The 25,327-nt window shown below is 39.0% G+C and overlaps 1 protein-coding gene across 5 annotated transcripts in view; it reads left to right on the top strand.

Moving 5' to 3' along the window:
- eng (endoglin) overlaps positions 1–24,962 on the top strand; it is a 42,811-nt gene extending 17,849 nt beyond the window's left edge. For 3 of the 5 annotated variants that reach the window (XM_039779912.1, XM_039779913.1, XM_039779914.1), the window contains exons 3-14: positions 3,571–3,713; positions 9,858–9,971; positions 13,976–14,153; positions 17,669–17,843; positions 17,943–18,045; positions 18,307–18,502; positions 18,940–19,106; positions 19,992–20,222; positions 20,476–20,542; positions 24,363–24,473; positions 24,576–24,623; positions 24,716–24,962. In XM_039779912.1, coding sequence (XP_039635846.1) covers positions 3,571–3,713; positions 9,858–9,971; positions 13,976–14,153; positions 17,669–17,843; positions 17,943–18,045; positions 18,307–18,502; positions 18,940–19,106; positions 19,992–20,222; positions 20,476–20,542; positions 24,363–24,473; positions 24,576–24,623; positions 24,716–24,837 — 1,655 coding nt within the window. In that variant the 3' untranslated portion in view covers positions 24,838–24,962. The remainder of the gene's footprint in view (positions 1–3,570; positions 3,714–9,857; positions 9,972–13,975; positions 14,154–17,668; positions 17,844–17,942; positions 18,046–18,306; positions 18,503–18,939; positions 19,107–19,991; positions 20,223–20,475; positions 20,543–24,362; positions 24,474–24,575; positions 24,624–24,715) is intronic. The other 2 variants (XM_039779916.1, XM_039779915.1) reach the window with 2 other exon arrangements.
- Positions 24,963–25,327: the final 365 nt, after the last annotated feature.

Below are 25,327 nucleotides of genomic sequence, written 5' to 3'. Positions count from 1 at the left end.
AATGAATTGAACAAATGACTAAGAGTCCATAATACCAACCTGATTTCATTAGAGGGACAACAAAAACAGGAGAAAGAGCTGATAATGTAACACGTTCGAGCTCCCTCTTTTCTTGCTGTTTTTCATTGCATTTATCACTTTCTATCTCTGTCCATTATTCTCCTCCACTGCTAGTAATGACTTTGCCTCAACCAGAGTCTTTGATTAGTGCTACTTCTAAATAAGGCACATCCTGTTGGCCTTCCAAACTTTGCAATTTCCTTTTAACCCTTTCCTCGCGATTCCTCTTTCTTTCTCGCCTCACTTGTTTTACTCCACGTCTCCTCTCTGAGGGATTGTGGCGTGCTGGGTAAACATACCAAATACATCATAAAAGTCAGTGGAGCGGTATGTCATGCAACATTTGCTTACTAAATTAGTTATGATATAAGTCTTGCTCGCTTATATGCTTCAGCACCAGCTGTTTTGGGAGTGATTGAGGCATGCATAGTGGATGCTTAAGCTTATGTTGCTTATATTCACCTTACTGTAGATATGCTCATCTAATGCTTAGGCGCAGGACTGAGTAGACTGATCCCATGAGAGCCCACTCCAGGTGGGTGTCTATAAGGCTTTGTCCTGAGGAGAAAATCCAGACTAGGCTGTATTCAAAACCGCCCTCTACTATCAGAACATACTTGGCAAAAATGTAGCATGTAGTATGGCAAACAAAAGTTAAATCTTCAATATGCCAAAAATACCTAAGTTGGGTACTGATACGAAAAACATTTCCAGTATGCATCCACCACGCCTACTGTGTCCCACAATGCAAAGCGCTGGAAGGGTCACAAACAGCGGTTTACATCCTTTTTATATTAAAACCCGGAAACTAGCTTAGCCAGGCCTAACACACTGCAAAATAAATCAATTTAACAGTTTTATAGAGCATTCTACCGACGAATGCAGTATGTAGTAATGTTGTACCTGACTCTACATATTATTCGTTGAATTGGATTTGGCTGTTCAATACGAATATTTAATTCATATAGACTATTAAGCAACGCTTTATTGAACTGCTAGATTTTTGAACGGGGTTCGGCGGGATGTTCAGGGTGACAAAGATGTTCACGTAATAAAGTAAACAAGCCAAGTTAGCCCTCCAAGCTAATGCGTGCAAACTACTCTAGCCAGATAAAAACACTGAAGCTCCACATAGCGATAGTCTAAACCAGCGTGAACCAGGACAGCTAAAACACTTTTATTAACTCCCAGATTGACAACTGCAGCATATATTGCCAGCTTTACTTGCCCTTCACAATAAAAGTCCAACTTAAATTCACTCACAGAATTTCGCTAAGAGACAACTCCGTAAAATAGCTTACACCTGGAGCCTGACCGGGCAAGGCCTCTCGTCCTCTGGGCAGCTGTCTGCTTCTCAAGACTCACCCATCGCTGACAACTTCACCGAGTGTGCAGAAGGAAGTAGGGTAATGTGCAGCGTGAACGCGAGGAGTGCTCAATCTGCAGCTACTTCAGGGGAACGAAATGTCCCCAGAAGTAGCTGCACACTGACTGACAAAAAACTACTGCTCAACTTTAAGAATCTCAGACGACTGAGGGGATTACCGACTGATGATTCATATATTCAACATTCAGGGGCCAGCCCTAGTATGTAGTGCATACTGCATACTGCGTTAGTGTTAATTTTGTCACCTATTTTTAATTTAGTCTTATTCTTAGTCTTGTGCCAAAAAATGTTGTTAGTCAAGTTTTAGTCGACTAAAAGTCTCGTCATTTTAGTCTAGTTTTAGTCAAAAGAGAACTCAAGGTATCTTAGTCAAGTTTTAGTCGACTAAAAGTCTCGCCATTTTAGTCAAGTTTTAGTCAAAACATTTTAGTCTTTTTTTAAATAAATTATTTCTGATAACCATTTCAGTCAAATAGTTATAAAAATAAATAAATGATATAAAGTTATATAAATATTGAGCCTCTTCCTTATTTCACAAGTAAACGACAAAAACAACCACTGCATGGGAAAAGGATATTTTACAATAAAATAAATGCAGCACGAAACTGGCGAGGCGTATTTCAAGTGAACGCAACATATGTGTTTTTCAGACAACGGCAGCTACAGACTGTCGTACGTCTCGTGTTGGAATCCTACACAGTGAAATAGAGACAAACCTTTACACCGTTTAGCTGTCAGCATTGTAACCCTTTTATATATGTCAATGATTGTAACAGTGTTTACTCCAACTGCTAGCTAACGGTATGCTAAAGTTACCTGCTGCCAAGTGTAATGTTAACTAGCGCCCCGTGCAGCGATGTTTCGGTTGACTCTAACGTCCGTTTAGGAGCATCAGGGAGAAGCGCAGGCATTTAAGTGGCACCAAAATCTGCGTTGCTATTCGGTCCGGTAGATAACGCTCGTTAGGGCATCTGTCGGTGCCGTAGCACCGGGTCTCGGTAACAGCTGAATATTCTATCTCATGATGAAAAAGTAGAGACGATTGTAGACGAAAATGAAGAGAGATTTTATCTTAGTTTTTATTTTATGCAAAACATTTTAGTCTCGTCTTTTTTCGTCAACAATAATGCATGTTAATTTAGTCTTAGTCAGCGTTTTTGGACATTGGCGCAGTCTCGTCATCGTCTCGTCTTAGTCATGGAAAAAAAGGTCGTTGACAAACCTATTTAGTCTTGTCTCGTCTGACGAAATTAACACTATACTGCGTTCGTCAGTAGTATGTAGTAGGCGTTTTCGAATACAGCATATGTCAGCCAACAAGACTGCAATGCCACAGGACTCCCAAAATACCTCAGTCAGACCCTTTCTTCTTTAATCAGCGAGAGGCAGAAGATGTGCCAGAAAGGAGATCTCTGATTGAGTTGGAAAATAAATCTGCCCCTTTTCACTGTATGTTTGCAGGAAAATACTTTGTCCCTGCCAACTTCGACAGACAGGTTAGACTAAGCGTGTGCATGTGCTTTCTCACTTTAATCTCACACAATAGAACACACACCCGCATAGCTCAGGTCAAACACCAGACATTTATACCCAACCTCATCCATGACCGTACAGCCTCGGCTCGATTAATTCAGCCTCCAGAGACACGGATCCCCAGGTTAAACAGCAGGCTCATAGCATAGAGCAGAGTGAGCAGGCTTGATGAATGACTGCAGCCTGGTATCCTGACACGTCTGATAAACGTGAACCGGCAGATTCGTTTTTAAACAATGTAGTCCTACCCTCACATTTAACATCCATACTCTGAGACCAGGGAAAAGCTTTCAGAATGACAAATAACAAACTTAGCCCCTTTCAGACAAGGAATCTGTAACATTGCTGGGTTCATCTATCTTTTTAAATAATAGTCTTTATTTATGTGCTGTTCATTTGTGTGCTGTGCAAGTTCAAATATGACAGGATTGTTGTGGATAGAGCAATAATCTCACACTACTTGGCATTTGACACGCAAGACTAGATACTGCAGGAATTTGCGTATTAATGTTGGAGGCAAGATATTATTTATTGGAACTTCATTATATGCTGCTGACACTGCATAACTATGTGTATTTGATTTCTTTCAGCCTCAAGTCAGACATGTGATCCAGTGAAGGTTGATGACAACCCATGGGTGTATGTGAAGGAGAGTCTAATTGGCTGTTGGACCAGCTTCATCAGAGAGGACAAGGCAGAGGTCCACATCCTTAACCTGAACTTTGCAGCCACGGTAAGCATGTCAAGGTCATACAAATGAGATGCTGTGGAACGAGTGAAAATTATGTAAATGTGAAGACGTGAAAAAATCCGCTCAACATTTTATCAGAATACAACATAGAAGATCTGCTTAGAAATATAGGAAAGATTGGATAGGATAGAACAAGACAATGTAATTATGCTAAATAAAACATCACATTCATTATTAATTTCACTTGTTTTCATTTTAAACAAATTGTATATCCGAATACAATACACATTTACTACACTATAGGCTCAGTCTGTCACTTTAAAAAAAAGAATTACAGTGCTGGTTCCATGGTATCAGAGTTTAGGTAGATTTTAGTCATGTCATGTGACAAGGGCTGGGAAAATTGGCAGAACAGGCAGCCAAGTGACAGTACTCTGATCCAATGCAAACCACAATTGTCAGATTGACAGCACTCTAGCCGGGTGTCTCCCCCGTGTCCCCCCCCCCGTGTCTTTGTCAGTAGACAGTACAATATGTCAAGTCCAGTCACACCTAAAAGGAATAAGCAGTGTACCGGACTCAGTTTAAATTCACATTGGTAAAAGTATATAATAAATTATTATAAATTATAAATTAAATATAATAAAAAGTAAATAATAGAATTAATGATGGTTGAATTCCATTGAGCTACTTTGGTTTCAGGGTTTTGGTATTGTGCATGCTGTCTCACTATCACACTGTCACCGCTTATTGGGAACAAAGCTATACTGTATGTCGTTAGTTAAACCTGTCCTTTTCTTACTATAAGTCAAAATGTCTGCTGTGGAAAAGACATAAAAGCTTGTATGCTAAGACAACATGGATGACCTGGCAGAGATTGACTGATAGCTCCCCTCTGTATTTACAGAAGCTAATAGCAAACAAGGAGCAGCTGAGTAGGCAGGTGAGTGGGTCATGTGATGAACTAAGGCAGGACTGATGGTTGGCATGCAGGAGAAAAATTGCAGATTTAAAAATCACCTAATGAGAGGTTAGTGTGCATAGAGATTAATCAGATAAACTGGAGTCAGAAAAGGCAAGAAGGAAGGACAAAGTAGCACTGTAAGTCTGTTTACAGGTCTTAAGGAGTACTACTGCATATGTATGAATATGAACATTTCTTCCCACACTATAAAGTGTAAACACACACACTATTACCAGCCAAATAACCAGCTAATACTTAACAGATGCCAGACATAACCGAAAGATAGGGTTTCCCAACATTTTTACACTAAACAGAAACAAAAACTATGACAACCCAGCTCTGCAAGTTTGGCTGTGTGTTCCTTCTTTTTCAGTTTAACAAACGCACACCATAATTAGAGATAGTGTATTGTGTCATTTTGATTGTAAAACTTTAAGTGTAGGGAATGACACCGGAAAGAAACTCCAACTCCAACTTTTAATCTATATGTTGTTATTGCTGTGCCAGACTCCATTTTTCACTGTCCAACATTGTCGGTCAGCTCACATTAGTCATTTCTTTATCAGTGCACTCTGGTTGTTTGCTTCTTCTGTTTGTTCTCACTTAGAGTTCCTTGTGTAGTACTTTCACATAACTTGTGTTAAGCAACTGCTGTTTATTTATTGTCGCTTTTTATTTTTCACTCTGTTGGCCATTCTTTCTCATTTGGAAGTGATTATGAGGAGGGAAGCAGATGTGCTATTTGCAGTCTAGCTAAGGCACCATCAGAGGATGGTGCAATACAATGCCTGCCTGAATCCTTCATCTCTGAAAAAATTAATAAAAGCACTCAAGCCTCTTTCCTTCAGTTGCTTCTAGGACAGCTATAGAGAATCCTTTCATAATCTTTCTCTTAAGGGAAACCTTCACCAGTAAGATAATCGGGTTTACACAGAAGGAGTGCTTGCAGAATTAATTCTTTTGGATTTGACGTTTGAGGATACTGAAGTATAGTTTTTATGTTACACTCAGAGACATTGACATACATCATTTATCAATGAAGCTGGTTAGCCTCACAGATGTCCAGGTCTGTAAGATACAGTATATGTTTCCTTACTTAGTTCTGTTTAAAGTAAGTGTGCTAACATTGTGCAAGCAGATAGAAAGACTCAAAGACTGGGTTATTGGCATAAATGTTGCTGAACTCTTTTGCCAAGTCTTTAGTCTCATTTAATGGACTGTGGAGTTGTAGCACATTTAATGGACTGGAAATCAGAAGAAAAAGCTGTTTGATGACAAAACAGATTTGAAGTAAATTAGGAGGGAAATGCTTCTCTCAGTCATCTTATTAGGCCTGAAGAGTAAAACCAGACACATTATGTTTTATGGCAGAATAAGAACATTTCATTGCCAAAAGAGTTTGTACAATAATGTTCTAAGTTGTCTTACAAAAAAAGTATAAATTAGTGTGGGGTTTTTGGGAGTTCACAAATGGAATTTGGCTAGGGGATCTGTGTGTCGCAATGTTTGCATATCCTGTTCTCTTTTGGGACTACGAGTGGAAGTTTAATCAAATGAAAGAAGAAAGTAGACATAAAATCTACTAACACAGACCCCTTATCTGCCTTTAAAACTGATTTTTCTTGTAAACGCAGGGGAAGGGGAACGTCTTCATCTCTTGCCAAACTGTCCATTCAGATGGGAGGTTTGCTCTTGCCTCCCCCTTTCTTTGTCCTTTCAATTCTCTTATCACCTTCTTCCCCATCTCTTTTGTGTTTCATACTGATTTACAACCTGCCAGAGACAGTTGACTCTCACAGTTTGACCACACAGAGAATTATAGAGGGAGCTTCAAGGGGCTGCATAGGCCAGGAGAATTCATAGGGAGGAGCTGCTTGCACAGGGCCCATTGATGTCACACACTGGATTGGGTAGTCATGGTCTTGGCACAAGGCCGAGACTACACCAACGGAGCCAATTCAAGTTAAGGGAGAGAGCCAAAAGAATAACTGGAAACTGCATCAGCAAAGGCCCTTCAAAAAATGCTCTGTCGAAAAAAAGAAAAAGTCTCAAAAGGAAAACAATTATATCTTGAAAGCGCAGGAAGAAATGTAGAAAGGTGAGTGATCAGGGTCTGCAGCAGTCATGATTCAGAGTTCAAAATGAAAGAATGAAAGTCACCAAAGGATGAAGGGGGGGAACTAGACAAAGAGACAATGAAGTTCATTAGAAAGGAATATTTAAGGAAAGCACCCGCTGAGTTATCTCTGTATGAAGCACAATGAACTTCTGAGGAAATGCCATTCATTCATTTACTGTATGTACATACCACGCGATTCAGGTAAAAAACAAGTTGTATTTCTGGGAAGACATTATGTTACAATTCAAAGTCTTAAACTCTATCTGTGATAAGTTGGGACTCATGTTATAATAACTCAGTCCCTCTTGTGGGCCTTCTGTCTTCTGGACAATCAAGCTATATTATAAAAAAGAAATGCACTGAAGATGGACATCAACTGTCCTTTCAAAATGTTAAAACAACAACAAAAAGCAAGGCAACATGTCTTTTTAACATATGATAGTGACTCTGTTCATTCAGTAACAAATGTCACCACGTTTTCAACTAGGACTGCAGTTCCCCCTTTGGCCAATTTAAAAAAGAAAAAAGAAAAGAAAAGACTGAACATATTTATGAGGTGTGTGTGTCTGTGCGTCTGTGTGTCTGTCTGTGTCTGTGTGTGTGTCTGTGTGTCTTTCAAATGCACCTGTGTTTTGCTCATAGGCAATTTGTTGATGGTCTCCACAGACCTAATTTGTTCTCTACGGTACAGGTCTGAAAATGTCCATAGCTCAGGCCTGAGCTCTTTACAATTCTCTTGTCAATCAAGATGTGATCAAGATGTTTCCAGATCAAGCTCTGGAAACATCAGGTAGCAAGTAAATGAATTTAATATTAAGGATTCACACTGTTTCCCCAGCATGCTCATTATTTCCCCAGCAGGCCCAGCTCTAAAAACAATCTACCTTCAAATAAACAGAATAAAGTATTCAGTGTCAAAAGGCATCGCAGATGGATGAAAGCAGAAATTAGTATTTATGAATTTTAATATTCCAACAAAAGCCTCACATTGAAGGGATATTTCAAAGCGTTTTGAAAGCCTTAGCCATAAGTCATAAAACTGAACTGATTTCAAATTCATGACTCTTTTACTTTTCTAAACCAAATTATATCGGGGCCATTACAGAAGTAAAAGTAATTAGAACTAGGATTTATTGGCATTAAGTCAGTCTTGGAAAAAAAACAACCTCTAAACTCAGACTTATTATTCCACAGTGAAATGGTAGTCCCCACCACTTACATCCATAAAACTCAGCAGTACCAGCTTTACCCTACGCACATGTGGAGCATGGTAATTAAGGCTGATTCATAGAGTGACTGTGGTGGTGATTAGCGAATCACATCACGATTGTGTTACCCTCAGCTGAAACTATGGTTAATGAGGTATTACATTGTGTTAAATTATGTTAATGAGGTTTTATATACAGTATATAACTACCACCAGGATCAGCCATGTGTGGGAGGACACTGGGTTGCAAGTTATAAGTAATGCATACATTAATAATAATAAGACTACTGTGTCTAAAATAATTCTGAGTGACACGGTAGGTTTGATTATTAATGTTATAGTATGGTTGCACTATTCTTTTTCATAATTTGTATCATTTCTCCAGAGTATTATCACACTAGTTTTAATGCTACAAAATACAGCATGAATTAAAAAAAAACAATGCAGCTCATTGCACATTTGGTAAATAATTGATTTAGTAGCTTTTAATTTACTGTTGACTTTTTTCCCTTGTTGACTTGCACTGCAAGGAGATGTATGAATAGAACCAAGCAACATTACCTCATTAATGTGTGTCAACACGAAGGCAGACAGCAAAGACAGCTTTCTGTCTATCTACAAGCACTGCTGAAATGACTGGCACTGCTTTTTCTGGAGAGTTGAATGTGTTGACATTTCATAGTTGCAAAAACAAGGATAATTGTCATATCCCCACTGATTTTTGCAATAGGGTAGAAATGGAATCAAACTTGTGTAGAATTAAACTGCAGTTGGAACTATTTTTAAACTTGGTGCCACAAGCAAAATGTCTCTCTACTCCGTCAACTTGAGGTCTGTTCATTTAATAATGCTCCATGACAGATAGGGAGGTTTGCAAATTGGGGAATAGCTATATCCTGTTTTATACAGAAAACAGATGCTGACTTGAAGGTGGCATATTGGCAGATTTTTATTCTGTGCAAAAAGGTCATAATAATTACTGTTCATTTTGTTTGTGATCTATCGCTTAGAGTTCTCAAAAATTCTCAGGTCACACTTTATAAAATACTTAAATCACATAGTTGTGTTTTTAATCTTTAATCTTGGCAGTGAAGTATGAATCTCAGCAAATTATTCCATTTTAATGGAGCCTGTCCTGTGTTTCTAGTTAAATTTATGCCACTGAGCTGTATGAAACCACAGTTAACGATGATGTAATGGGAGCAAGAGGCATTGTTTGAAGTACTCAAAACATTTCATAAAGTTTTTATTTTTTATTTTACTTTGTTTGTATAACACAGCACACACTCCGCATGGTACACTTACCAACAAAGTTATTATAGGCAGAACAGTAGTTCCCATATGGATGGCTTCACAGTGTGAGTGAATATTTAGGGCACTTGATTTCTTTGTCTTCCTAATCAGTCCCAGTGTTGTGCAAAACTTTCTGTGCCTGCAACACAATCATGAACTCCAAAGTCTTTGGCTTTCACACAGAATTAGAAGTTGTTAATTCATTATTATGCTTAAGTAGCACTGAAATTACAGCTAAATAAGTGACACTGTAAACATATAAATGTTCAGTTCAAAGTGCATTGGGGTTTTAAAAGTAACTGAGTTGGAACATATAATATAATATATAATTAGATTATGCCATGCTAGCAGCTAGGTGAGCATTATAACGTGTGTTACAAAGTGACGCACGTTTGTCACAGAAGTAAAGGCTGGACTACAACAACAGTGTTTTCTGTTGGAGATGGTAAGTCCCTTTGGGGTGGACTTTGGGCTTTTTCACTTTGTAAACCGATTACATGCACAAAAAAGATATATAACACAATAAAGGAAAGGGAAAAAGACAAAAAGCATAATATGAGCACTTTAACATTTTGAGTAAATTATTTTTTTTTTCCCACTCAGGATTCCAAGATGTTCTCTCTCGAGATGAACAATGCCAAGCCAATGAACCTTATCCTCACATCGCCAGACACGGCATACGGTCTATACAACATCAACACGGATGTTAACATTTATGTGAGTAATGTCTCTTTGTTTTTCCGCATCAACATTCAGGCTGTGCTCCCACCTAGCATTTGTTTGGGAGCAGGGTGGGTGGATGTGTGCAGAGCTCTTTTTATGAAAGGAAAATAAAATGCTGATCATGCAACATAACACTAAATTTCATTCATGTGTTACTCTGTTGTATGTGATTCCATTACTCGGCTTGCCATTGAAACAAAGGATTGTCTAACAAGTTCTAACTACTCATGAAAAATGTAGTTAGAAAAGTGTAAGTGGTTATTTTTTCAGTATTATATAATTTCCAAATTTCTGTCTAGTGCCAGCTGTTTTACATACAGTCAAACTGCCACATCTGTGCAGCTCTGTAGAGAGCAGCTTAAGAGAGACAATGAACCATGTTGGTTTTCCATAGATTTTCCGTAGTTGCTGCTCTCCACAAGTTTTTGAGTTTTTATTACACACACCATAAATCGGTAAGAGAAGTTTTAGAGTGTCCAGCAACGGGAGGGGCTGATGACATCGCCCTGTGAAATTAACGTTTCAATGAAATTGGAGATTCTGACTTTTACACACTGTCTGCAGATTATATCTCTGAATTAAATGCAGGGAGGCCAGGAAACCACTTTTATTCAGCTGCTTAATAATAATTTATACTTTATTAATCCCACAAATTACAATGTTTTCACTCTCTTGTTATTATTATACACAGGCCTGAATTACACACACATGCTCAGTAGCTATACATGCACTAATGGAGAGTTGTCAGAGTTGTCAGAATGGAAAGGCGCCCCGAGCAGTTGCGGGTTCGGTGCCTTGCTCAAGAGCACCTTCGCAGTGCCCAGGAGGTGAACTGGCACCTCTCCAGCTACCAGTCCACCACCATACTTTAGTCCGTATGGGACTTGAACCAGCAACCCTCTGGTTCCCAACCCAACTCCCTATTGACTGAGCTACTACCACCCAATTGAGTGTTTAATTAAATAGAGGAATAATACTGTTATGAGGAAAAGTGTTCCAGTAGTTGTCACAGTTTGGTCATTGTATTGTGTCAAACTATATTGTTATCAAAACAAACCAGTGATACCTTCCATTTGGTTTTGACAGAAAAGTCTTAGGTCACAGTTTTTTATTAACAAACTAAACAGCCAGTCTTAAACAGGAAATTATATTCAAAAAGGACTGAGGTGTCCAAATATATGAAATTGCCTCAAACTGGACCATTCATTCTTAATATGTTACTGATGAAAAAACTAATTTCTTAATGAAAAACATTGATTAGTTTCAGTTGTGGTCGAGACATGATGTATCTACAGTTGTTAAAGAACACAAAGCAGTTTTGGCCTCCTGTGCCGTTTTGCTGCACCAACTCCATATTACACATATTGGTGTCAGTTTCCTTTGTCAAAGTTGTACTTTTGTACAATGATTAATATGTTTTTGTAACCTTAGAGGCAGATTTGAGGTTTGAAACGTCCTTAAGAGGAAGAATCACAATGAACATTTTATCAGCTTTATTTATTTCCACAAAGTGAAATTATCACCTGTGTAATCTCGGATTGTTCGAAAAAGTCTTAGGAACGCTTGAGAATTTAAAGTCGGCTGCCTAACCGTAACCTTTAAAACATAAGAAGCTCCTAAATTCACATTGTGTCTATTGGATGTTGTAGCTGGTTGTTTGTCTTCCATGTTTTGCTCTCATGAGTGCTCATAAGTGCAAATCTGTTTGGCAGCTGACTCCCACATGAATGCATCACTTGTCAGAACCATCTCTTTTTAACCACTTCAACACACAAAAATAATTTCATGCAGACAAAAAAGTAAAGATGAATTCATGTTTACTGTATGTCAATTGACTTTCACACTGGCATAAATTAAAACTACTGGTAGACAGGTACAAAAAGAAAAAAAAAAAGCTAAGATGTGCTTGAAAAATGGTCAGCAATTTGTACATTAGCAGCTACAGATAACAGGCTAACATGTGAAAAGAAATACATTAATAAATAAAATAAAAATCGTGGCTGACTAATCACGGTGATGAAATATTTACGGGAATGTCACCAGTTACTGATATGCTGACAGCAGTGTGATACAACATCCTGTATCATGTCCTGTCGAGAGCCTGCACAACATTGCATGTGACTACAGGATGTTTTCGTGGGATGAGCAATATCACTGGGGCATAATAGTGTTTTACTGCAGATTGCAGTGTAAGAGAAACAGCATCTGTTCTGCGTCTGAGAAAGTACGTCACCAGCTTGACAGCTTGGCTCAGTGTCCTAATCACAGCTCTTGTTGGCCTTCAAAAGCACACAGGGTTGTTTTTTAATAAAAATAAAATAAAATGTGAAGATGTTGCAGGTTTTTCTCTGTACATTACACATTAGGCAGAATAATATACATGATTTGACATACTTAAACGTACAACTATTAATTACATCACCTTTTTTATGGAAGAATCTAAGGTTTTTGATCGGGTGAAAAGATGGATGTAGCATCTAAAACTCATACATCAATCCCAAAGCAGACTGATGGGTATCATCAGGACTTCCTGTAATATCCTGTAGACAGAGATTCGCTTTTCTCTCAAAACGTCTTTGAGTTCCTTGAACTTTACTGTGAGCCTGCAGAATATCAAAACAATTTCACAGAGACTCATCTGAGTTCAATTCCACTATAATCATTAAAATGTTTACCATTGTTATTTCCCTTTTTCTTCCTGCCCTCTGCCTGTTTCTGTCATGACTGGTTTTCCCTTTTATTCCTGTAGTTTCCCTTCACGCTATTTTTGATCTTGCGTCAATCAAATATTCATGAAGAAAGACCATTGACTCCCTCGGGCTTACTTGGCTTTCACCATTTGTTTCTGTCTCTCTTTGTGACGCAAGAACACACACACACAAAGTCACACATACTAGACAGGGCAGGAGAAGGATTTTCATTTTTTGAACAAGCATACGAACATATGATAAACATTAACAGGCTTATTTACAGAAAATACTAAAATCACCCAGCACACATGATGCTCTGCTACTTTAAGTGTTGCCTAGACCAAATATCCATACAAGTTAAAGAAGTTAAAGCTCAAAAATGAATTCATGAAATAAAAGGGTGCCGCATTATACTGCATGCAGCTGAGTTTACTCGGTCACTAAAAATATTTCAAGTGGACGATCTCATTGTACTGTGCTAAAAATTTATAGTTTCTTTCAGCAAAATGAGCTGAGTGACAGTAAGCATAAGTGTTGACAAAATGAATAGGCACAGTACTTACACAGCATTTTATGTTCCCCCTTTAGCCTTTGATCTGCTGTGGAAGAGAGAGACAAATCTGTGTTTATTAAAATCTGTTTCAAATTTGGAGCATGTTTTCTTACTTTTCTTACTTACTCTTATTGAGCACATATTTTTTTTATACATATGTCTAACTGTCAGAAGCCTACTGTAGAAAATCTCTGCTCCGATATTCCTAACACCCTCCTCTGCCTTCTTATTCATGCAAAGCTTAATGTAAACTCCATTATTTCCCATTGGCCCAGACGAGGAAACAGCACTGTCTAGTCGGTGGGATGGATGTATATATTTATACCTTGTATGGAGCCAGATTCCAGCCGACTGTGGTGACGCACAAAGCTAAAAAAGGTCCCATTTCCTGGCCCCACTCAGGAAGCAAAGGAAAGACCATGGCTCCAACAGGGTTGTGCAACTGGGCTCGTGGACACTTAACCATAATAAACATTTCTTTTCAACAGCACCCTGCTCAGAGAATAGATGGAGAGTTGGGTGGAGGATAAAAAAAGAGTAATGGCGGAGAGTCAAAGGGATGGGCAAACGTGTGATATGACAAAATGTGAGCAGACATGAGTTGAATATAAATAGATATAAAGCTGACTCACTCAATACTGTGTTATTGTAGCCACAGACTTGTGCCTTTTAGAACCTAGGTGGTTCTGACTGTGTTCTTTCTGGAAATAATATTGAATGAAACTAATTGGCATTACTTGGGCTTTACTTTCCAGATAAACAACGACTCCACAATTGTCCTTCATGGTAATCAGCATCACAGCAACGTCCACAAGCAAGACTTCCCCACTCAAGATGAGGAACTGGTGAAGTGGGCAACACAGAAGTTTGGGGGTGTGACTTCATTCACCACAATCCGAAATCTACAAACCGTCTCATCAACGGGGATAAAAGGTGAGAATTGTTTGGGTCACCTGGCTGAAATTTTATTAACATCATTATTACACTAACAAGGCTTCTTTTACTAAATAACATTTGGGCTTCATTTGCCAGTTTAATGGGAGTCAATTACAGTACAAGTTTTGATAACATGCCAACATATGAAATGAGGATGCATGTAAGACAGCTTTATATTGCAGGATTCCATGAGATCGCGAAGTACTGTAAAGGACGTTCTGCCTGCCTAAACTAGTTTCAGATTTATCAACCTTGACACTGTGATTTTTATCTAGAATACATGTTTTTTTTGTTTGTTTGGTTTACACAACTCAGCAGCGAGTCTGCCGTACAGTAATCCCGAATGGATGCAGTGTTTGTTTCCAGAGCTCTTTAGATAATAATAATCACAAACCTTCACTCATCATAAGTGTGTGGGAAATCCCTTTCTAGAGTTAACCACTGAGAAAACAATATGCTGTGATGAAGACCACATTGCATTAAAAAAAATGCTTGTAGAATTCTTTATACTCCCTTTTTTTAATTTTAAAAAAAAAACATTTTAAGAAATTCTTTTACTTTATAAGTCAGTACATATAATCAGATGATGACTATGTACAGAGTTGACTGAGAGAGCGACAACAACACTTGACCCCCAAAGCTGCATTATATACAGAACCAGACGCCATGCTGTTGTGTGTGGTGTGTGGGCCAAGCACTGGCTGACATATGGCCATTCTCCTACAACGTCACCTTAAAGGGATGGTCCTTTGCACCAAGACCTCGAGCCAGCCGGCAGTGAGACGGCAGTAAGACAAGTGCTTAGGGACTGTCTACAACCTACAACACCGAAAAAAGATTCAACAAAGATATTTATTAATTTAGGGATTTAAATAAGGTAGTGTCTCCAAACTTACCTCAATTAGAACTTATCTCCTGCTAGTTGTACTACAGCACTTACCTTTAAAAAATAAGTTAAATTAATAAATATTTTTGTTGTATCTCTTTTCGGTGTTGTAGTTTGTAGACGGTACCTAAGCACTTGTCTTACTGCCGTCTCACCGCCGGTTGCTCGTAGAGACCAAAGCCATCAAGCAAGTGTTATTTAAATAAACTCATGGTGTACTTACAAAGTTTCCAATGCCTCATTTTATGAATACAGAACCTATTTGTACTAGTGTAGAAGTTTGGTACCATTCCGGGCATTATTAGTGGGGTAATTTACAAGATACACCTTTGGTTCCATTAGCGCTAACTCGCCCAATGTTACACCAAGGAGAAAAAGCTTCTGGCGGGGGTGTTTGGCTCGAGGTCATGGTGCAAAGGACCCTAGGGTGCAATTACTCCGAACCTTCCCTTTTAATCCAATAAGGGAATATATAGTATACCATGAAATATACCACTGTGTCCCAATTCTGTATACTGGCAGTAAGACATTAAGTATACAAATCTAAAAATCAGATGTTGTCTCTCTTCTCCTTTTTACATTTTATATGTACTGTACATACTGAGACTGCCCATATTAATTTGTAAAGTCCATTCTAGACATTTCCAGGGGAGCTCTATGTGTACCTAAATACAAATCATTTATCTAAATACAAATCATTTATCATATACAGCGCAGAAGTGAGCTAAGCAACAACAGGAGCAATAATGGCAGCAAAACAGAATTTAATAACTATAGGATCTGTGTGGACTTAAACAAACCTACCTCACAAAGCTTTTATTTGTTTTACCATTAACATATATGGAGCACCACATCATAGAGTTTTGAGTTTGCAAACAAACCAAAAATGTTTTGTACTGTATATTCCAAAATAAGCAGCACTGCTAGTGATTTTAAACCTCTGTAAACCTTTTCTGGTGTTGCGTGTTAGAAACACAAATACCTGTACAGATACATTGACGAGCCACCGTTGCTGAAGATGGAGCCACAAAAACACTGATTTTAAAGTGAGCATTCATTGCTGAGTAAAGGTTGGACGTTACGAATATCTGTGCTGCTAGTGCCAGCAGCAGTAGCAGTGGGGTGCTTGATGCAAGCACAATTATTTCCTAACAAAGCCTCCTTAAGGCGGTCTGAGCCAAAGCAGAGCTCTGACATGGGCTTACATGGTGAACTGTGGTGATGCTGGAATAGTGGTGCCTGCTTTTATGTCCAGTGTCTTTTACAGAGTTTTGGATGAATTAAGATTTATTCTGTCTCTTTATGACCATCTGTCCTTCTCCAGTCAATCAATTATAGGGTATTACAATCTGTCAGTGGCATACTGGTCTTTTCCACCATTTTAAATGTGTTGTTTAAATTGTGATGAAATGTTGTGTGTTCAACCACTCTTAGTTTTAGTTTGTGTTTTTACTGACTCATAGTCCACAAGGGCATTAACATTTCTCAAGCAGTGCGGTTTACATCGCTATTTTGTTGTATCCCTTGGCCCGTATTGAGCTGTTAGGTGAACTTGCGTAGGCCTTGTCGTAGGCGTTTGAAAAGTCTGTGCAGTGACTACACAACAGTACGTTGCCAAGTTGAAAGCTTGCTGAGGAGAAAATATGTAAATGTCCCTCAGGTTTCTTGAACGTCTCAATGTGATGTGAAATCAAGGTCATGCAATTGCAAAAGATGCTTGTTAAGGTAGCCACTTTTAAATTCTAGTTGCACAGCTACAAGCCAGTCAAGACTTCTAGTAGCTAAAAGTATCTTAAAATGATGCCACACTAAAAATCATTCTAGTCACAAATACTTATCCTCCTATAGGCTTGAAAGGACGTTGTTAAAAGCGGGTAGTGTCCTTTATGCCAGGAGGACAGTAGCGGCCAGCTTAAATTCAACTCTCACCGTACTCTAATGGTAACAAATTATAGCGAAAAAATGTCATGCATAATCCACTTCTTCTACATTGTGTACACATCCACATGCTCAATATGTTCCAAGTACTCATATTCTTGTCAAAATGTGGCTCAAATATGCTGGCTGTGTCTTTCACACTGCTCAGTGTACTATACTTGGCTATTGGTGTGATGGGGCTATATGAGGTGCTGTGGGACATATCACCCCCCATTGCCAGCATAGTGTTTTGAAATAAAATGTGCGTAGCAATTTGAGCACTGCACCAGTGTGCACCTGTAAACCATCAGTCACCATTATTTGGTCAAAGGCTGAGCATAGTGTACTCTCATGAGACTGCTCCTGGAACAGCTCCCATAGTGGGAAAAGCGATGTTCTAATGTGCATGCCCCAACAGTTTGGTCTTCTGCTGCAGGCTGGGCTATGGCTCCCCAGTGATGACCACCAAGTAAAACACTGTAAACTTAATTTACCAGCCACACTGAACGGAAACTACCCTGTTGAATAAATGTATAAAAGGCTTAAATAGTAATTGCTTATTGTTGCAGCCACTACCACAATGAATCAATCAAACAATCAGTTAAAAAAAAAAAAATGATTTACAAATTTTAATACACATAATTTCAAGCGTGAATGAAATATATTGATACAAAAATGAATGTGTGTAGTATAATGTTTTGGTTTACAGGGACCAAACCTGGCTTTCCTTACTGCATACTTAGAAATGAAGATGCATTCGAGAAGCACTTTATGAAGATTAAAGCATCATCCCTGGCTTCTAAGTATTGTTCCACACAGCAACAGAACCGCGGTGATGCAGCTGAGCTTCATATCATAAACATCCCAGAGAATGCCATCACTTGGTAAAGCTTGAGATTCACAAGACATAGCATATTATGTATTGTTTGGCTATCTTTTGTTGGTAAAATTTGTCTTAAAATTTTGTATTCTTCATATTGCAGCAATGTATCACTTCGCATTGACACTGAGAAGACCAGCGTGTTCCTGAGAGGCCCCCAGGGCACCACATGGACCTTCCTTGAACTAAAACACACCCAGTTTGGTGTAAGCTCAAACACACTCCAGTACTTATAGCACAGATAGTTAGCATATTTATTGTCTCACAACCACATGTGAGATAGGATGTTTTAAGAGGACAAAGACTCCACTCTGTCAATAGTGTGACATAGCTCACTTAATAACAGGGTTACATGATTTCTTGCACACAGTGACTGTGAAAATATGCCTATTATTGAGTGAGTACTTGTACAAGACAGTCTCTTAAGTCATTACTGATTTATTTGAACTTGTGTTCTCTCTCTACAGTCGAACAATGATATCCTGCTGCCCACCATGACACACAGAATCCAGCCTAGATTTACACTGAACATCGACAATGCACAGGATGTGCAAAGGAGGGCTTTAGATCATTTCAAAGCCAGTACTTTCACCAGCTACACTGAACTCGAACCAAAGGAGTCTATGGTTTTACTGGTTCTTGGAAAAAAAGACAACCCTGCAGGTAAGACGATAAAAGGTTTAAAAAAAAAAAAAGAAGTTGTTTTCAACTTTGAGGCATTTTCTACAAAGAAAGTACATGGAGCACTGTGAAAAGTCCCAGCCCACGCATAAAACTTGTTACACAATGGAGGATATTACTGCTTTAATAATAGTAAAAGTGATATTCACCATCATTATTATTACATTCAATGTATTATTTCACATACCCAATGTGCTATGCTGCAATTTGAATCACCCTTTTAAGATTTTTTTTTTTTTATGAGCCATAAGCCTTTTCCTTAAATCCTAAAACCTTTCATTTTGTCTTGAGGAGGGTATAGACTTCAAAAAGAATGGTACAATAGTATGTACAAGAAAGGACAACTATCCATATAAACTTCAAAATAAATAAATAAAAATGTATGTATATGGTTTATCTTTTCTTGATCTTTTTTTTAGCCATTTCTCTCTCAGTTACAGAAACAGTTCCAACACCCGTCATTGCCATTTCAACTAATGCCCCTCATCAGATGCCTCTGCTGATGCAGCTATACACCTCCCCAGACTATCGTTCTCCCCTGGACCCTAACACCAAGGTGCAGAGTGACAAGAGAATTTATGCAGAGGTAAGAAATCATTCACCCTCTTAGCTGCATTTCACGTGTCTTAACTCCTGCTCAGAAATAGCTCAATGTATGTCGGATGATGTAGAATATAAAGACGTATTTAGCAGCTAATATATATTATTAGTCAGTCTGTGCCAATATTTCAAAATCACCTTAATTTACTTATGTACAATACTGCATTTCTTCCTGAAACACAGCTACTAAGACTCTTTAACGATCCAAGCGCACGGCATGAAGCGCCTGGCGCAGGTGCGTGTACAAATCCATTTTCGCTTGTTAAACGGTGGAAGAAAGGGTCCGTGCACCAGGCGCATGGTTCAAAAGGGTTGTACTTAGTGTCTTAATTAATCATAGGTGTGTTTTGGGCGTAACATGCAATAAACCAGTCTTTGTCATCTCCCATATCATAATACTATTTCACATTGTAATATTTTTATTTTTTGCGTGTTTGTGTGCTGCTGCGCATCCCCTTGTGTGTAACAATCATAGTGTGCCTGCGTGCTGTGCATGTTACTAATTCGTTGGTAAAATAATGAAATGCTGCGCTATTGACTGTAGACCGGGTTTTTGTTGGTCAATTGCGCGATCTCTTTCCGCTGCCTCAAGATAGCAATGCGCCTGAACCCACCTCCCTGTAAGACCAGCATGCCCATGGGCCATGCCCATTGCTATTTAAACGATGTGGACGCTGGATGGGAAATTGACAACTGCGCCGGTGTTAAACTAGCAAAGACACTTACGTCGGGCTTTGCCCTGCGACGGGTGCAAGATAGCGCCCTCAGAGTTTTATACTTATAGTAATAACTGCCGTACTCAACTGATGCCCATTCTTGTGCTTTTTCCATTCTGTTGAAGTTTATTTGATCTTTTCTCTGTTTCCTGTAGATTTCAGGGCACACTTTAGGGGATATTTTCTTGACCATCAAGGTGATCAGCTGCTTTGTGCGCTCCACGGGCTCATGCCCTGTACAGAAAGAGCTGCCCTTCATGCCAGAGACCTGCTCCTTAAATTCTTGTCCCAACAGCACCCGACTCAGCTTCTTTTTAGATCAGCTCCAAGAGCTAACGTCCACCACATGGGACCTGGAATGCTCCGTCAAACTTTGCTACAGTGAGGTAAGAGTTTGTCAACTATTTTTCACATAGCATTTGAAATGTCAAGTAAGAAAATATAACCTGTGTTACAACTTTCCTTTGGTTGTCTAGATGTTGTATTGAGTGTCAGTGTAGATGATCTGTGGTAGTGGGAGCATTTTGATGGGACTTGGCCTCTCTTCATATCGAGCAAGATCAAAATACTGAAGTTTAAATGCAGTTTTTGACATGACAAAGTGACCTTATGGTTGTTTTGTCTCCACCACCTCACTAGAAATGTGGAGATGGAGGAAGAGTGAAGAGGAATCTGGAGGTTACCCAGCCGTGTCTGCAACCACAAAGTGAGTTCAGTTTAAACTCCATCCAGTTCAGATGCTACTTAAGCCCTCACTGGACCAAATCCCAATTTGTTATTGGGTGACTGGACTCTGAATTCTCTCATCTTTCTTTCTTTCTTTCTTCTTTTCCGACACTAACTTACTCACGAAAACTTTCCAGACAGAAAAAAACAAAACAAAAGCGGTCGAATACGATGAATAATTTGTACATCATAGATATTATTTTTTTTATTCCTGTAGTCATTGTTTGGTGTATACATATTATAATAAAAATGCTATGTAATGTATACACTAAATAGGAAGTCCAGTGGAACAAGAAAGTTCATAAAGACTGTAGGAAACATTTGCAACACCATTTAGTGATCCTTTTTTCAGTTTGTTTCAACAACATAATCAACAAACAAACAAATAACTTTCACATTAATGAAAACGCATTAAACACAGTATAATAATCAATAAAAACACATTGACAAATGCACAAAGCTCCAGTCTCCCAATGATCCACACCAAATGGTGGGCAAAAGTTGTCCTGAAAAGATGTCATTTCTGGACAAAGCCAAAGATGAATGTTTCATATTTAGTTTTCTAACAATACAATACCTAAACTCTCAGAAGAAAACCCTAAAACTTTTAAATTACCTTTTTTTTTGCCCTCAGGACTTAATTGCTAGTCTGGTTCTCGGCCAGTGAATTGCTGCTTTCTGCTATAATTTTCATTCCAATTGTTACTTTGAGTGAACAACAACAAGTGCTGCGCAGGCGGTTGTCATAGCAGTGAACTCAGGATATGCAGTGAAGCCAGTGAGGGGTTGCGGGGCTGGGCTTCGTCCTTTAGGAAGGTCTGCAGGCTGACCTTGTGGCCACAATCAGAAGTAATGGCCCTCAGGGGAGGGGGGTGAAGTCCTTTGTGTTTCCAAGGGGGGTCTGACTGTGTTTCTGTCCAAACACGGCCACTGAGCCTGGTGCTATTGTCGGACCATTCAACACAGTTGACTCAAACAAGGAAAGATGTCTATCTTCAAATAAATTATTGTCTCCAGACAGATGATTAACCCCTAGGGAAATAAAATTATTATAAATAATAATACAATTTCAAAAAGACAGAAGGAAGTAGATGTTGATTAAATAGTGAATCCCCTGACATTTATCAGAATTCTTTTGTAGAACTGATAATGGATTTGTTTATTCCTTAAGCTTCCTTTTATCCTTCATTTCCTTCTAGAGGAGAACGATAAAGGTTGGTATGTCAGTGTTGCAGCACACGGTACTACTGCAGCAGACTAAACTACTCATCCATGCTTTTCTGTGTCCTGTTTGTCCTCCACTTTGCTGTTTTGCTTTAACTTAAAACAATGAAACAAATGTTGTTTTTCTTCTGGATACTGGGACCTGAAATACAGGAATAGTGCCAGTTGTAAAGGAACATGTTGGTTTGGTAGGTCTGTTTATGTGGTTCTATTCATTAGCCAGTGTCAGAGATGCAAGGGTTATATCAGCACACTGCATTCTGTTGCGAGACCTCACTGGGCAGGACTGAGTGCTCCATTCAGCAATGATTCCTGTTTGGTAGTTTTCATACAGAGGGCTCCAGGGAGTCACAGCACAGGCCTGCTGTCTGCCTCCTCCTCTCCACCTGCACTGGAGCTTCTGCTTCCTGCTCTTGTTTATTCAGCTTTGCTGTCAAAGCCTCACTTGTACAAACTAACACAGCAACTGATTACAGAAAAGAAGTCTCAAGAGAAAGCCTGCTCGAGTTGCTGTGATGTTTCTGGCTCATTCGGGGTCAAGGAATGTTCCTCGCTGACAGATTAACAAACTGGGTTGGCTGTCTGGCATGCAGTTGGCCTAAATGCCCACAAGATGTCACTGTTCAGTGGGTCATGTTTAATTCAGTTGATATTTGTTATTGTGTATTCAAATATCGGCATTAAATAGTCATAATTTTAATTAAACAAATAAATAAATGAAACCTTGTGGAGTCACGTGTACAATATCGGGCTCTGCACTTTCCTACTGTCCATGCAGATCAGTTAAAATGTTGTATGTTCTGATATCAGCATTAAGTTCATCTAGGCTTACTACAGACTGCACTGCACATTATTAGACACACATTCAAATACACATGATGCACAGAGTGGTGGCAAGTTTCTACAAAACAAGCTCGCTGTCGTCTGTCCTTCATGTCATCTCTTTAATGTACTTTAGGAAAGGGAAGCTGAATTGTTTGAGGCCCAGTATACAGTAGTACGTAGCCTAGCACATTCCACCAGGAGGCAGGAGGAAGGAGGCAGCAGAGGCAGGTGAGAGAAACTCGTGCAAAGGTGATGATTAGTTTCTTCCAAATGTTCTAGAAACTTGTGGGAGGATCTCTACAGGTAGCAGAAGAAGGGGAGAAGGATGTGTTGGTACACTTTTTTCCTTGATATACAACACGTAGCATGCACACACTGGCTATGTTACTATAGTTTAGGTCATAATTGTACCATTCCAAATCCTCAAACTGCTTTCTGTGTCAACATTTTTTTTAAACTGATCTTGGAGGAAGTTTAAAGATTTTTTTTAAAGGTTTTAAGAATATGAGAAGCAAAGATCAATAGCTGCTGAGTTTAAGGTGACGCCTGAGAGACTGTCAATGATCTATTGTACAGCCCTCTTGAAATGACTTCTATGTCAGGGTAATCCATTCATGGCCTTGCCAGACCACAATGAGTGAAGTAAAACTGTGGGATGGCCTTGCCAGGCTAGTACTGGATGTCGTGCCACAGTACTGTGCGTCATGTTCTTGGGAGAGCTTTAGTGTTTGCTTATTTTCTTACTCTTTCAGAGCTGATTTGAGGGATAATTATTTGTTATTGGTGCTTGCTCAGATTCTTATGTTTTTTATCAAGTTTTACAGCGGTGAAGCACACAGAACATCACCAATGCCAAACTTGTTTGTAAATTGAAATTTGCATCATTAAATAAAACGGAGACAATGAGCACAAATTGACTTTTTTATTTCATTCCGGCAGAGGTCTAAACCTGCAAAGGTAATGACGTTGGTTATATTTACCGCATGAGATTTTACTTGTATTGCCATGGTAACTAGGAGGAGGAAAATAGCTTGACAAATTGCATATATTTTGCATCACTGTTTCAGAACTTTAAATTAAGGCAGCTGTTGGTTTCAGCTCGTGCCAGGATGAAAATCAACTAGTAGAGACTTAACACTTAGTGTGTGTGTGTGTGTGTGTGTGTGTGTGTGTGTGTGTGTGTGTGTGTGTGTGTGTGTGTGTGTGTGTGTGTGTGTGTGTGTGTGTGTGTGTTTGTCTACCTTTTATTGGTGTATGCCAGCAAACTCCTATTTCTTGAATCCAAGATTTTGTTGCCTAAAAACATATAGCCACACCGGAACAAGTACTGTGTGGGTGGTCTGTTACACTGCAAGAGAATCTGGTGCTGGCAACTGGTACTTGTTGTTTAGCTATGGTTCTCTGGAGAAATCAGCCTGTCTGATAAGGTCGCTGAAATCCTTGAACTTTTTGCTCTTCTCAAGTAAAACATATTATATGATAAATCTCTGGATTTGAAATCAGTCAATACAATAATATCGCACCTCTGTTGCATTGACAACTTGCATAATCACATTAAAGTAATCACTGACAAAAATACAAAACGATATCAGAATCGACTGTTTATCAAGACCATTTCAAGTCTCCCCAAATGTATTTTCATACTGTGTTGGCATGAACAGTAACCGTCAGTTCTGACTTGTAGTTGTTGTGATTGCTGTTGTTTAACTGCAGCTTGCATACTTTTTTTTTTTTTCATGTATATGTTTCAGCCCAACAATGCTTTGATTTTGGCCTACCCGGTGTTCTGGGCATTGCATTTGGAGGGTTCCTGATTGGAGTATTACTTATTGGAGCCCTGTGGTTTATCAAAATTAAAACAGGTAAATGTATTTCTAACGATATATATTGTTTTTGGTTGAATATATCTGAGTTGATATTTCGGTATGTCTTGATTTGAAATTGTCTCATTCTCCTTATTTCAGGGTACCCAACTGCACTGGACATTAGCTCAACTGCAGCAAATCTTCCTGGTAAGGATTTTTTCTTTTCTTTATTTATTGGTTCTTAACTTTTCTTTCATTTTCATCAGGTTCTTATTGGCTTTTCTCTCGTCTTTCTTCAGGATGCCCCTGCTCGGGAGTAAAACGACAACCTGTTTCTACTATCCCTTCCCCCTCTGAGAACAGCAGCGCCAACGCAAGCATTGGAAGCACCCAAAGCACACCGACCAGCAGCATGGCATGAGATTATGGTAATCTCCGCCACTAGCAGAGCCACCGTCTCCCTTCAAAGTCACCTATACGGGTTTTGTGCTTTTGCTTTCTTTATTAATGCTTAAAAAGCATTTCTCCCTTCCCTTCTACATTCTCATTAAAAAGCACAACCCACGTCTTTGACTTTCTAGGCCTAAAATGGATGTGATCTGGGAGTTTGAAATGGTGGATCAGGGGAGGGGGGAGCTGGGTGACGGATGACAGAAGTCTAATCAATGGCCTATGACGCTCACCTCTGTAGCCTCTCTGTAAAGTCAAGCTCCTAGACAGGAAGTTAAAGAGGGCAAAAGAAAAAAAGTAAAATTGGCTCCCAGAAACAGGAAAAACAAACCATATCCCCCAAGAGCTAACAGGAAATTCACTACATTCCTTTCAATGAATTGTGCTTGTGTGATGGCAGCACAATAACAGTTAGACAGGAGACAAACCAGTCAGAAGACTGACTTTGAAAAACAGATGAA

Source organism: Perca fluviatilis, chromosome 17, assembly GCF_010015445.1.
Source record: "Perca fluviatilis chromosome 17, GENO_Pfluv_1.0, whole genome shotgun sequence".
In the NCBI taxonomy this organism is placed as follows: domain Eukaryota; kingdom Metazoa; phylum Chordata; class Actinopteri; order Perciformes; family Percidae; genus Perca; species Perca fluviatilis.
Note: the sequence above shows the minus strand (reverse complement) of the source record. Positions and strands in the feature narration are given on the sequence as shown.